The 15,000-nt window shown below is 38.1% G+C and overlaps 2 protein-coding genes across 3 annotated transcripts in view; both read left to right on the top strand.

The window, feature by feature from the left end:
- The window catches only part of LOC138006327 (RNA/RNP complex-1-interacting phosphatase homolog), a 20,081-nt gene extending 11,390 nt beyond the window's left edge, over window positions 1-8,691 (top strand). Inside the window, exons 6-10 of the mRNA XM_068852586.1 lie at window positions 1,263-1,306; window positions 1,820-1,880; window positions 4,466-4,512; window positions 5,438-5,513; window positions 6,202-8,691. Coding sequence (XP_068708687.1) covers window positions 1,263-1,306; window positions 1,820-1,880; window positions 4,466-4,512; window positions 5,438-5,513; window positions 6,202-6,724 — 751 coding nt within the window. The 3' untranslated portion in view covers window positions 6,725-8,691. The remainder of the gene's footprint in view (window positions 1-1,262; window positions 1,307-1,819; window positions 1,881-4,465; window positions 4,513-5,437; window positions 5,514-6,201) is intronic.
- Window positions 8,692-9,388: 697 nt separating this feature from the next.
- Window positions 9,389-15,000, top strand: part of LOC138006326 (transmembrane protein 180-like) — a 17,640-nt gene continuing 12,028 nt past the window's right edge. Inside the window, exons 1-6 of one of the 2 annotated variants that reach the window (XM_068852585.1) lie at window positions 9,389-9,630; window positions 10,062-10,141; window positions 10,731-10,772; window positions 12,571-12,969; window positions 14,031-14,148; window positions 14,974-15,000. The exon at window positions 14,974-15,000 is cut by the window's right edge and continues 242 nt beyond it. In XM_068852585.1, the coding sequence (XP_068708686.1) occupies window positions 9,484-9,630; window positions 10,062-10,141; window positions 10,731-10,772; window positions 12,571-12,969; window positions 14,031-14,148; window positions 14,974-15,000 (813 nt within the window). In that variant the 5' untranslated portion in view covers window positions 9,389-9,483. Of the gene's footprint in view, window positions 9,631-10,061; window positions 10,142-10,730; window positions 10,773-12,570; window positions 12,970-14,027; window positions 14,149-14,973 lie in introns of both variants that reach the window. The other variant, XM_068852584.1, reaches the window with a different exon arrangement.

The following is a 15,000-nucleotide window of genomic DNA, read 5'->3' as shown; positions in this document are numbered from 1 at the left end:
TGTTCACACAAAAGCTTGCATTTCTTGAGGTTAATCTTCAGACCTGCTTTAGTCAAGCGTGATAAGACAAGTGACAGTCTCTCCCTATGCTCCTGTAGTGTTCGACCAAAGACAATGATATCATCTAGATACACTAGACAGTCTGACCAGCATAATTCCCTCAAGATAAGATGCATAGCCCTCATAAAACATGCAGGTGTATTCATAAGCTCAAAACTCAGTTTGCGGAATTGGTAAAGGTCATCTGGAGTTGCAAACGCCATCTTTTCCCAATCTTCCTCTGCCACATCCCCTAAGGAGGTAGAGATGAGAAAACCACTGTGTCCCAGATAAAGTCTCCAATATGCCATCGCACTGAGGAAACGGGTACAAGTCTCGCTTGGTTACCAAGTTAAGAGTATGGCAGTCAACAGAGAATCATTGAGAGCCATCAGGTTTCGCTACTAAAACCACCGGAGAGGACCAAGGGGACTCAGATGGTTCAATAATCTCTGCTTCAAGCATTTCATCCACTTGGCTGGGCATTTCCTGTCTTTTGTGAAAGGGGACTCTTCGAGGTGCTACCTGGATTGGCTGGGCAGAGCCTGTGTCAATGGTATGTCGTACACCCTTTGCAGTACCTAAATCCCACGGGCCCTTTGAAATGCAGTCTGCATAAGTGGACAACACGTCATAAAGCCTACGTTTTTCCTCTTCAATTTCTTCCAGACGAAATTGCTGCTGATAGGGAACATCTCTTTTACTGATAAAGTGTGGACATCAGCATCCTTCACTAAAACTGCACTACACTGTTTAGCTTCCAATCCAATCTGAACATCTTCCTTTGGAGCCCTAGGGGGTACCACCTTGTACCCTGCACCCCCATTGGTTTTCTCCTGTGATTCTCCCTCACCGGCTAATGGGTAGAGGTCCCCTATACTGCTGCATCTGTAAATTTTGAGGGGCTTGTTAAGGTAATTGAACACACGAACTGAGATTCAACCCCCTTTCACAGTCACTGCCATCTGCAAGGCCCCAGCAGAATATTTTTCCAAAAAAATGTGTCCGCTGGTTCCAGCACCCCCATACATTTGTCTAAGCCACCCATTCCCTGGACCTCACAAGGTATGTCTGTGACCATGTTTGGAGATAATGTGACTGTTTCAGCCACAGTGATCCTGTAAACTTTATCACATATAATTTTGTCTTATTGCAAGGCATTTTTGTCAGGAAAATTTCCAAAAGCAATAATTAGTTTATTTGCTCTTATCATCTTTTTCAAGGTTTAAGACTGAAGCCTGCCGTTTTCTGGCAAATGACACTACAGGTAAAACAATTTTTTTCTTGATTTTGACATTTTGAAAATTGTAGGGAGCTGCTGTAACCAGCATAGGCTGCAAAGGCTAGCATTAAAGTGACAGAGACGAAGTAACAAAAATAATGCATTTTGTATGATTGGAAGGTGTAATTATGAAAGACTGTACCTTGGAACTTCAGATGTGAAATGAATTTACCAAGCAGTCTGGAAGCTGTACTTGTACATGTAAGGAACACGTCTCAGATGGCTGGATGATGTCTTGGTGGTAGGGCAGTCACACAGTCATGGGTTAGGGTTAAAACCTTAGTAGCTATTGACAAGTACTATTGAGAAATTCAGAGCATCTTGGGGGAAAGCAGGGAGTTGCTCTTTATGCCTTCCTACCCTGAAAACCTATAGGTTTTGATACCTCTTAACCAACAGTTAGAGCTAACCAGGCTTTTGAGAAACCGGCCCCTGGTTGTTGACCAAAGCCACTTGTCTGGATATGTGTTTAAAGAATGGCCATTACCTTGTGTACAGGTTCTCTTATTGGAGTTCATTGCACCCATGGCCTCAACAGATCTGGATATATTGTTTGTCGGTAAGTAAGGGTACATGATTATAATTATGCTACATGTACCGGTGTCCCTTTTTTGGCAAGACAGAAGAGCTTTAAGGACGGTGCCTACTAATTCAAAGGTATTTTTCCTGGTTTATGAAAATGCTGGAAAAGAAGATCGTAACAAGTGTTATTGAAATCCAAAAAGAAAATTGGGGGTAACCATGCATTTTTCAAAGATAAATAATCAACAATATTAATTTGTAAAAAGCTCTAAAATACAAAGCAATGGATGTCATTCTTTTCCAAATTGAAGCTTAATAATATTATCATCTCTGAAAAATGCATGGTTACCCTGAATTTTCTTTTTAGATACCAAGAGTACTTGCCGAGTTCTGCTTTCTCTGCATTGTTTTAAATGGTGTAAAAGTATCCCTGTATTAGTAAGCATCACTCATAGGAAACCCGAGTATCTTGAGATCCACAGAATGTATCCGTGATAACAATAGTAGGCACAGCCCTTAATGCACATTACAAGCACTGCATGAGAAAGATGGTCTTTTTAATCATTAACCCATTGACTCCTGAACTGATGAGTAAAATCATCTGGCATTAGACAGAGTAAAATGTATGAAGTCTCACCCCTAGGAGTTAACGGGTTAAATGGTCAAAAACAAAGGTCAACTGCAGTTCTGTATCTCTGAATGTGAATTCTGAAAGGTAGAGTATCCTTCTTAAAACGGCAGGCACTGTGATTAGTCAGCCTAGTTTAAGGTTCAGGAAAAAACATCAAGAAAATCAAGAAGCACAAGAACAAGACAAAAGTACAGTCTTAATTAATAATTACCTCTAACAGAAATTGGAAGAACATCAATCAGTTATCATGGACCCTTAAGCTGGAATGCACTTCCAAGTCAGAAAAAGGAATGCCAAACTAAAGAAGTCATTAAAAGGCCCCTGTGACCAAAATATCAATTCTTATTTATTCTTTGGATTTCAAAACTATGTTAACTAAATGCTAAGCAACCAAAGTGTTAAGCCTTGATTTCAAAAGTGGAATTTTCCTATTTAATGGTCCACCATTACTAACTTTAAGTTCTTGAGAGAGCTGGATCAAGGAGAAAATGATATCAAAGGCTCACTAGCTTAAGAATGCAATGCATGTGTTGGTAAAATGCAGCACAGGGGTTTTGGGCTTTCAGACTTTTAAACTTGTGTTTTACATATATAATAAGGTGCATTCACACGCTGAAATTTTAAGCTAGTGGGCCTTTAACGTCAACTTTTTCTGGATCCAACCCTCTGAGGTCCAATTGGTCAGTTTTGAACGTGAGTAATGGCAAATTGTGAAATATAAAACTTACACTCAAAATAAATGGCCTTTGGACAAAAGTCAAAGCTAAAAATTTTGCCAGTCAGGTGTTAAGCAAACACACTTACTTCAAAAACTGAAGAAAAAAAGAAGTGACATTTTTTATCATGGGGTCACTTTAAGAGGAAACAGAAAAAAACTCACATTATTCATATCATACAGAAAAGAAGCTGCTGAAGGAACAACCAAAAACAGTAACATTTATTATTTTAAACTTGACGTAATTTCATGAAAATCAGGTTGTAGATTTTTCAGCATATTTTGTCGGCATGTTCACATCAGCTTTATATGTTGCCTAGCTTTTCCTGACCTGCTTCAACAAATAAAATTATGTATGTATGTAAGTGACTTTTTTGCTTAAGTTCAGTGAGATTTCTGGTATTAATGAACTACCTTACAGAGTGTTAATTACCCTCAATTTATTCATCTGTCAGTAGAAAGTAACATAAACCAGTTACAGCAGATTCAAAATGCTAGAGTTTGATGTTAGAGTTCTTCCCATCCCAGGGCATCATCACCCATGGAACAGACAAAAAAAATATTTGCATCAAAGTCAGTTATAAGGTTTTTGCCTTAACAAAATAATCAAATAATGGTGAAATATTAAAATGTAGTGAGCCTGCTTTAGTTGAATCAACTCTTCAACTTCTAATATATATATTTTGTCACAAGATGTTCTTTAAAGTGCTACTTACTACGACAAAAAAATCAATTTTCATTTTTCTTTGGATTTCAAAATTGTGTTACCTAAACAGTAAGTGACATTCGTTTTAAGCCTTGATTTAAAAAAGATACCTGATAATTTTGAGTGGAATTTTCCTATTTAATAGTCTGCCATTACTAACTTTAAAATCTTGAGAGAGCTGGATCAAGAAAGTGATGTCAAAGACTCAATAATTTAAGAATGCAATTTTTGTGTACGTGTCTGAATTAATATGCAGCACGGGAGTTTCGGGTTTTCAGGCTTTTAAACTCGTGTTTAATAATAATAAGCTGGTGAGTAAATGACATCACTTTTCCCTAGATCCTCTGAGGTTCAATCAGTCAGTTTTGAACATGAGTAATGGCTGACTGTGAAATCCAAAACTTACACTCAAAGTAAACAGCCTTTGGGTAAAAATCAAAGCTCAAAATATTGCCAGTCAATTGTCAGGCAATCTCTTTCAAAATCTGATGAAAAATAAGTAATTTTTTTATCATAGTAGCACTTTAAATTTACATACAATATATGATTAAGTGCTCCATTTCATCCTAGGTATCTTATTGAATGCAGGGGATACACACCTGAAAGAGCCATTGAAGGTGACAATGTAATTTTAAGTCACACATTGTGTGCATTGTGATTGAAAGTACATGTGTCTCAATATGTCCAGAAAGAAGCAGGACCTGGCTGTATGGAATTTTGAGAAACAAAACAATGTACCGTTAGTTAATCAGTTAAGTATCAGTTAAGCAAACATTTTAGTCTCTATCAGTGTAATTAAAACAAAACTCCACATCATCCTTGCTTGAACCAAGCGAGGACACGTTTCTGCTTACCTTTGTTTGCAAACCTGAAAGCTGTCATTTTGTTTCAAGATTTCATTTTAAAAGAAAATTACCTCCCCACATGGTCTGCTTGTACAGTTAAATTCTTGTGAAATTGTGCTACAGCATATTTAAGAATTAGACCCGTAGCCCGCAATACGGGTCAATAGCCGATGAGGCGAAAGCCGTATTGGCTATTGACCCGTGGCCCTTGAGGGCGAAGGGTTTAATTGTTTTAGTACCACCCAACTAGTCGGACAGAAAAGGCAATAATAAAGTTAGCAAATGCAAGTTGAAAATATATTTATTTGGAAATCCAATCAAAATGCATCATTTGCATTAGTCCACTAGTTAATCCAACTTTGACCAGTTAAAAATAATACGGTAAAACCCTTTCACCCCTCAGCCTAAGTAAAATCGTTTTAAGTGGACCAGTTATAGATTTTGCTCTGTAGCAAACATTTTAGTCTCTATCAGTGTAATTAAAACAAAACTCCACATCATTTTGTGTCTCATGAACCACACTATTTTACTTGTCAATAGAAACCCCTTGGGATGGGGCGGGGGAGGGGTTGAGTGTTAAGGCTCGTGAGAATAAGTTAAGCATTTGCACAGGCTTCAAGTTTTCGATTTTACTCAGTCATTCTATCAATCAGTTTTGTTTTTGTTTACCTATTCTTCTGTTCTAAACTTTTTTCAGCCTTCAGTAAAGCCAGAGGCTATCCAATGGAACGTGAAAACTACTTGGAGGACCTAAAGACAAGGACTCCCAAAGTGTAAGTTGCATGTCAATAATTTTTGCCATGTTCAAAAAGTGGATGTAGAGGTTGTTCACCCATTTACTCCTGAACCACCTCAACTCCCAAGAGTGAATGGGTTAACTTTTTATTACAAAAATACATTTTACAATGACTGCAAAATTCTCGCGCGCTCATTGGCTAATTTTATTGTCAATAACCGGACAAACACATAAATTTACAATTTATGCGAAATTGACGCGATATTGGTGGCGTCAGCTTGAAGAAAATTGAAGTCTCTCGCATTTTTGTTTCGCGTTCTTCTCGTGTTTTGACTTTATTTTGATCCCTCTGCCTTTTTGATACTGGTCGATTTAACAAATTGATGTCACTTTTTCATGTGTCTGTCCTGTTACTGACAATGAATATCGTCCTAACATTGTCAAAGTAGCTGTGGATCGCCTTGTGGATCCACAGCTACTGTACTTTGACAATGTGAGGACGATATTCATTGTCAATAAGAGGACAGACACATGAAAAACGGACATCAATTTGTTGAATAGAGCAGTATACAGCAATGCACTGCTTTCAACTTTCAGTAAAGCGGATTAAGTTCTCTACCCAGACTCTACCAAGTCTTGGTGTAAACTACCATCCAATGCAGCAAGAAAGTGGTGTGTTGGGCAGTAAAACTGATGGTGCTGTCTGTCTCTTTTCTTTCACACAGTGAAGATATGTCATCCATTCATAAGGAAAAGAGATCAAAGAATAGGTCAAGTAGCAACAGACCAAGTTCTAGTTACAACAGTGTCCAATTCCCTCATGCCCCTAGGGGTGAAGGTTTTGAAAGAATGGACCGTGGATACAGCACACGTCAAATTCATCACTTCAAAGGGGATAAAAATAAGTCATTTAAAAGAGGTCATTCCAGCGACAATCGCTATGGATTAAGCGACTTTGTCCATCGTTTACAAAACACCGATAACACACCAAGCAGATTTCCAGCAAGAGAGAACAGAAATAATTCCTGTTATTTCAAAAATGGTGCCGACAACGATAATTATGTGCCACTACACAATAATTATGACAACGTGTATAGTGAGTACATGTATGGTTATAATCGCCATAATTATTATACAAATGATGCAAACTCCCGGTCCAAAAACAAGGGGAAGGGGTCTGGCAGACACAACCTTGTTGCCAGAAGTACACACTTCTTCCGAGATCGTCCTGTACCATACAAGCGTTAGAGGGGATGGGAACTGTACTTTTGTAAAGTAGGCCTATAATGTATGGGAGATAATTCAGTCAAAGCAAATTAAAGTCTGGGTTATTACTGACACTTTTAGCTCAAAATTGTGTTGTGCTAGTAAAACTTCTTGTAGGTTTGAATCGATCAAGAAAGAGAAACTAAAACAAGAAACATGATCAGGCTAGGAACTTGTGTAATAAACAGTAGATTGCACAGCAAGCGTTTATTAATTAGACTTAATTTAGGATGAGTGTGGGGTTTTGTAACCCCTAGGCCAAAATTTTCATTGCTTTGACAGCTGTGTTTTTGACAAAGCCTTGAGTCATGAATTTTACAGTTAGGGTTAGGGTTAGGGTTTTACCGTTTACAAGTTGTCCTTTTTTTAGTTTTTCATTATTTCACGAATACAGAAATACCTCTCTGGTGATAGTACTTAGAGTAAGACCTTAGTTTTCAAAATCCTGATTACATTTGTGGATTTATTCGGAAGATATGCTCCTGCATGGTATTTACGTTCTTCCATGCAGTTATTGTCCAAGATGTACGTAGTAATAGCACTGTCACATATGGTAATCATGCTTTCAGCGTTGCTATGCCAAAACCGTGGAACTCGCTACCTTTCTGCACCTTTAAGCGATTGCAGAATACCCGGCCCACTAAACGTCCTACTGAAAAAAACTTCCACCGCGGTCCGCAGTCCCGTAGTCCCGGGCGTAGTTGATGAATGAAAATTGTTCAAGGACAAGACGATCTCGTGAAAAGTGTAGTTAACGTACCGAACCGCAACGTGAAAGCTAAAATATGGGGTTACAGTGCTTAGGCCTAAGCACTGAAATGAGCGCTTAGGCTTAATCAGTAAACGAGTGCTTTCTTCTTCACACGATCTCGTGAAGCGTGTAGTTAACCGAACAGCAAAATGAAGGCTAAGGAGCGATTGCGGAATACCCGGTTTAGGAACAGAGTTGTTTATATGAATATCATTTTCTGTACTAAGCCACTGCGGACTGCGGGACTGCGGTGGCAGTTTTTAAGTAAGACATTTAGTGGGCCGGGTATTCTGCAATCTAGCCACCTTTTGACATTTAACTCATTCGACACTATAAGAATTGAACTCGTTTACATGTATTTCATGTGACTTAGTTAATGACTGTCATGGCTTAGAATTTCATGTTTTAGTTATAATCGTATTGATTGGCGAGTTCAGGCTCTCGATTGCATGATGGGTAATCTGGGCAACATGGCAGGAATTCAAAGGTTTGTATGGAAATTCAAAGCAAAGTATACTGTACATGACTCTACTTTATAGACTTTCGCCATCATAAACCAAAGAAATAAGTTCAAGTTCACAACTGAGATGAACTAGACTTGGTATCCGTTCTTTGGAATTCCGAAAGATTGCTTTTTTGTCTCTATACATTCTCCGTAATTTTTTGTGCCTTTGGATTACAGGAAATGTATGGTAGAAACTCGTAATACAATAGCCATTCTCTCCAAATTTATTCTGCCGCACTTTTGAGCGCATATCTTCTATTTCGGAAAATAAAAAACCCAAAATTGCATGTCATGAACACCTTTCGTTTGGAACTTGGTAATCTTGCCTGATTACCCATGATGCACTCAAGAGCGTAAACTCGTCTACCGCATGCCTTCCCAAGAATACATATATCTCATTGGAGGATTTAGTGTTTAGTGTCGTGGGATACTTTCACGAGTCTCGCTGTATTTTGGAGATCCCACAGGGTGAGTCAAAATACCACGGACTAATACAGGTGGACAATAACAAAAGTTATTTTGATAGAAAGACTTTACGTTTTTTTTTTCTCCGATTAGTGACGTAAGTAATTTGTGAATGGAAGAAGGCGCTGTAAAAATATCAATATTTGTTGTTATTCAAAAATTGCCTACCCTTCATACCAACACTTGTAATGGACAAGACTTGATTAAATATTCATATATTCAAGGAAATTCGTCTAAATGTCTTATTTATTTATAAATACTTACAGACAATGAAAATTGCGTCAAAGAAAAGAAGGCTCTGTTAGATTATATACAGTGTAATATCTATCTACCTACCTATATAACATATCTGTCTGTCTGTCTATCTGTCTAACGAAATAATATATGAAATGAATCGTACGTATATTGAACTGCGGATATGAAATCAAGTGAAGCTATAATCCTCGCACTTATGAACGTAATTTTAGCAGTTGCGTAGTTTAGGACTTCAACGGGGTATAAACCCGGGACCTCGTGATGCCGGTGCGACGCTCCAACCTACTGAGCTCTGAAGCCACTAATGCTCCCGAGATGCTTCTCTACGCAATTGCTAAAATTATGGTCATAACGAGGATTATAGCTTCGCTTGATATCTATCTATCTATTATAATCTATCTATGTTTGAATAATAACCCAAGTTATTCTCGTATTTTGATTGGTTCTTGCCTATGATCCAGATTAGAGGACAGACTCACGATTAACGTCACCATCAGCTTTTATGCGAATAAAGTTTAATTCTTTATTATACAAATCACACACTCGGCTATCGCCTCGTGTGCCGCTTTTTTGTTCTCACAACATTTTGACATCTGTTCAATCTACCCATCTATCTATTTCGCTCCCAGGTTCTCACTTTTCTTCATTTCCATGCGATTCCTGAGAACGAGGTTGCAACAGATCTGTATTTTCCGCTCGAAGATAGATGTTGACGTGTAACCTGTGGTAGTTGGTCTTTTTGTAGAAAATTAATTTTGGGTAAATATGTTTCATAAATCTTTTGCGGTCCGTATTGCGTATGGCTCTATGTCACTGTACGTGGCGATTCTTCACAATGTCTTCCTCTTGTATTACGTGGACATATTTGTTTCTGTCTACAAAATTGACCGGAACTCCTTCTGGCTGGGGGAGGTGAGTGAGTTTGTGGGACGTTCTCCGTACAGGTCCCTTGTTTATTATGCATGCGCTCCTTTGTTTATCGAAAACAGTTTCAATCACAGTGGAAACCCTTTGAGACTGAAGCGCTTATAAATCGCTTGCAAATCTTTGCTTTACCGCGCTCTCTAAAGGACTGACTCAACCCCGCATGTCTCAAATGCTGATAGCCTTGCTTGTCCTGTAATGTGTTGCCGTGAAGTTGTATCTCTTAGTTTGTATCAATATGGTTTTATAAATGGGCCCACAATTATTGGCTAGTAACGTGAAATAGTCTGTAAATCAATTCTTGGTTTTTGATGAGAGGATAAATATCTTCCAGCAAAGTAGAGAACCAAAAAACTACTACGTTAATATTACTGCTTTTACAGATGTTTACCACGCTTTCCTTACATTTTTTCCCAAAGGCTATATTTCTTGTGTGGAATTCATTAAACGATCCTCTCTTTGGCTGGTTAAGTGACCACCGCGCTCTTGAAAATAACCAGTAAGTTATGAATTAGTGATGGTCATCTTCATCATTATCTTTGTCATCGTTGCTTTACGTCCTTAGTTTGCTCAAGTAATCAGGGAGACTGCAAATCAAAGTGGATCAATGTTCAAATGTGGCTTATTGATGAGGGAGGAAAATTGAAATTTATCCAGCAGAGTAGAGAACATTGAAATTTCATAGTGTCTGGGGATCCAACCTGGGACACATTGGTAGAACCACTGCACCAACCTGGTGTTCCTCTAGTAACTTTGTTTCATATGAACTCAACAATTCACCAGGCCCCAGTTGTTAAAAGGTGGATAACGCTATCCACTGGATAAATCACTATCCATTGGATAGTGCAATTGGTTTTGCTACAGTGTATTAATTACTTATCCATTGGTTAGTGATTTATCTGGCGGATAGCACTATCCATCGTTTGAACAACTGGATTCAGATATACAAGTCAGAAGGGACTAGGAAACCCACAGACATATGTTCCATCAGAGGTTAATGCTTTAACCTTTTTCGTCCTCTAAAATGTTACCATGGTTGTCTTATTTCGTCCAATATTAAAATAATAATGTATTTATTCCTTTTGAAGGTCAGGCCTTAGTCAACCAGAAATTGTTGAAAAACGCTTTAGGTGAGTGTACTATATGCCCCTCACTCATTCTAAGTCCCACTCACCCAACCCTTATGACAAGTGAGTTCTGGATAACTATTGCTAAGATAGTAAACAAAAGCTTCAGGGAGAAGAGGGAAGGTAAAAGCTAAACAAACCATGTTACTCGTCAATGGGGGCGGTCCAGGGCAGCACAGTTGTCAATGGGTTAAAGGCTGCAAGAAATACTACAAAAGATACTATTTAGCGAATGCCACGTCACAACTGCAACTCAACCATCTTGATCCTTGTAGCTAATTGCATTTAAATCTATTTACCATTAACCTCTACTTCTTGTTACTTGCTGTGAGTTACTGTAGTGTTTTTTTCGACTATAGATTGAAATGTGGTCTCTTATTAATTATTTAATTAATTAGATGCCTATTGTGCCTCTTGGTAATTAGTTTAGTTTAGCTTTTTTCCAAAAAGTTTCTGAAACGGTGGAGGTCTGGGTACGGGCAAGTCGGTATGGGCAAGTTTCAGAACACACTAACAACACCGGACACAACCCGCTTTGGAACGAAGTAAAGTTTATTGATCGTGATCATCATTGGTACACACGCAGGGTCAAAAAGAGGTGATTCACATAAGACTTCACACTAACAACATCAACAGGGATAGTGGAATAGAAATTCCGAAAGCATGGATGCCCACGATCAAGAAACACAACAACAGGAGAACCATATGACAGACCGCCGAAGGAACAACAAACCGAAACAGCGAGGATTGAAATGCACCAATCACAGCTGCTGAAAACCAACCAATCACAGTGAAGAAACCTGCTTAAAAGGTGACACGTAACTAGTCGACATCATCACCTGATGAAGACTAGCAGTATGCAGTTGAAACGTCGGGATCTACATCACAAAGTGACCACATTGTGAGACAAACAAGAATACTTTATTATTGTACTTCACCACGATAAATAACAGCAACGTTTTTTACGACATTAATTACCTGATAGTTCTAGGGCTACCAAACCAACTCCATCTGTATGACTCAAGTATAAGTAAAGGGCAATATTTTGGGCTGATTTTTAGATCATAAAAGGTTGGCGTGTACACAAGTAAATACGGTACTTGAGGAGCAGAAGCTTTGGGACACTTTGTATTAACACTCGAGTATCAGGGTGGACTCATGCTTATTAAATTCAGCTCGCATTTCATTTGTTGCATATCATTATCCAACATGTCTGGCTTTGACAGATACCATAAATTCTTCCCATCAGTATCCTTATGTCTTGTCATGTCCATACTTGTACATGTACGTTCTTTTATGAATCCCATGAGTACTCAAAGTAATACCTGTGAAAACACAGGTAGCCCAAGCTCATGAGTATCTGTATTGTACTATATTATGTAAGAGTGGAAATAAATATTTATGATTTAAAATAAAAAAATAGCTTACCTTGCTTCAGTCTGGTCTTTCTTTGTCTCTGGTACGGTTTCTGGGTTGATTAAGAGCAATTTAAGAATATATAGAGGGAAAAGAACAGGAACCAAAAACCACCTAAGTTGCTCTTAATCGACCCAGAAACCGTACCAGAGACAAAGAAACACGAGACTGAAGCAAGGGTAAGCTTTTTTTTTTTTTTGAAATCGTAAATATTTTTTTTAACTTTGAGAAAAACAGTTTACAAATCCCTATATTTCTACTCTTGCATAATATAGTACAGTACAGATATTCATATATCGAGCTTGGGTTACCTATGGTGAAACTCATGAATTTAGAGCAAAGTCTTAAAAATAATTATGTAATTTTATTTATCATCACCACACAGGGCTCTGATGAAGTATGGACCACTCTTCACACTTGCATTCCTGAGCATTTGGTTCGGCTGGATTCACCCTTCAATTCAGTTTGTCCTTTGTCTCTGTTTGTATGATGGTTTCCTGACAATGATAGACTTGAACCACCTTGCCCTACTCGCTGACTTAGCTTTGTCTTCAGAGGACAGGGCAGCACTTAATTGGTACTGTTCAGTCTTCAGTGGGTGTGGCGCCATCTCGGTGTTCATGTCACATCACTTTTGGGATAGAGATCACATGAGCTCATTTCATGTATTTTGCACATTGCTTTCTGTATTTTCACTCACTGGATTTCTTATCAGTTCCTTTTTGCTGAAGCAGCATTTTCTTTTGAAGAAAGTGAAAGTTGATTCTCCTCAAGAAGAGGAAAGGTCAGAAAATTATTTAATATAAATGAAAACATGTTTTCATCTGATCTAAAAGTTAAAAAAGGTGTTTAACAGGGCAACCCTCAGAGTTCAATTATCAATTTGAGTTCAATTCGAACAAAGCGTCAACTTAAAAAGCACTTTAATTGAACTCTGATGAAGGCAGCAGTTGGTTTCCGAAAATTTAGTAACTTTTAACATCTTTTTAACCTTTAGGTCGGATGAAAAAAAATTTTTTATAAAATGTAAATACTGACCGCCGAAATGATATAAATTATTTAATTTCCTTTCATAATAATTATTATTTATTACAAGTAGTGATCAATGACAAGTGACCCTTTCTTGCTTAATTTTTTTACTGTACCTAACCTTTGTACTACCTATGTAGGATGTAGTGGGCTCAAGCCTGGCTGAAGCCCGGGAGGGGGAGTTACTCCCAGAAAAATTGGGTAGGAGTGTGTCACCTGCCTCCTGAAACCCTTACCCTATTTCAGACCAAACTCTGAGATTTTCCCCACCCTATTTCAGATCTGACCAAAAATTTGATACCCTATTTCAGACCTATCTTAGCTGTTACACAGTTGGCTTAATAATTTGAGAAGGGCTTTGTTGATGGTCTTATAACCTAATGATGAAGAAGAAGCTTCCTCTAACAAACACACCCAATTTAAGACTTGAGTGAACAAACCATACTCTACATGTATTTCAGATCGAAATAGTCAAAATTGATACCCTATTTCAGACCAAAACAGCTAACAAACCATACCCTTTGGGGCCACACATACCTATATAGCCCATATAAGGGAGTACCCCCCTCCAGGAAGGTGGAGTGGGGAGGCAGCATGAAAGCAACACCCAGGGTCTTAAAATAATGATTTCAACATGGCTGTACAACAAAATCAAACAGATGTGGAAGCAAATGTTGAAGTCATTTGCCTGGGCTTTGTAAATATTATCCAGCAAAACAGTTCTATCTGGCTCTGAGCCTCCCAGGTTCAAATGTAAGGGGTAAGATCGAAAACAAGATTTTGCAAGACTCACCCATATAAAAATTATTTTAGCAGGCTAGAAATACAATCCACCTTACCAACAGCTGATCAATCCCTTGAGCTCAAGATATTTGTCAAGCAGCTTATGACTCACTCTAACTTCATGTGGTTTTCAGCAATGAATTTAGTTCAGGTAGGTTGATGAAAAATTTCAAGAAGCAAGCTCTGACTCTTGCAAGGTATGCTTTTGAGCAACTTTTACAGGGAAATGTTTGACTTACCCTCCCCGCTTGTTACCTTTTTGGCATTTGTCTTCGTTTATTCCAACACGTCTTATTTTATGGCGTAGGATAGATTTCTGTTGTCAATGTATTTCATCTCTATGTATTAGTTTTTTCCTCTGTGTTGCCATTCATTATAGTGTTGATAATATAGTTTTGTTGTTTGTTCTTCCCTGAAGTTAATAGTTTTTAGTATCACCCAACTAGTGGACTAATGCAAATCCTGCATTTTGATTGGCTACGCTACTAGAGGACTATTAGTAATAGTCCTCGCGTAGCGAAAAGTGTGACGCTTTCTTTCGTTTAATTCCCAATTAAATATTTTTTAAACTTGTATTTGGTAACTTTATTATTGCTTTTTCTGTCTAATTAGTTGGGTGATGCTAAAACAATTAGACCCGTAGCCCTTGCGAGCTACGCGTCTAATTGTTAAGTAGCCTCACCTATAAGAATTGTATGGTCTCCATGATACAAAACAACCCTACTTATTATCTTTTCAAGGTTGAAGGCTCCTTTACATTTTCTACTCAAACTTCAGTTAAATTTCTTGTTTTGAGGTTACCCTCATCAAATGTGACCAGGTGTTCTTTGTTACTCACCCCAGCGTGATTATTGTGCCTTCCATGTAACTGCGATTCGGCAAAATTTTGGAAATCAGCTACAATAATACTCAAGGCCAGTCATGGTACTAGGAAAAAAACTGCTACCTCTGTCTTGATTCCTTAATTTTGTTACAGGTGCTTCACTGTCACTTCAACAGCAAT

This window comes from Montipora foliosa, chromosome 6, assembly GCF_036669935.1.
Source record: "Montipora foliosa isolate CH-2021 chromosome 6, ASM3666993v2, whole genome shotgun sequence".
Classification (NCBI taxonomy): Eukaryota; Metazoa; Cnidaria; class Anthozoa; order Scleractinia; family Acroporidae; genus Montipora; species Montipora foliosa.
The sequence above is the reverse complement of the archived record's forward strand: the minus strand, read 5'-3'. Positions and strand labels throughout refer to the sequence as shown.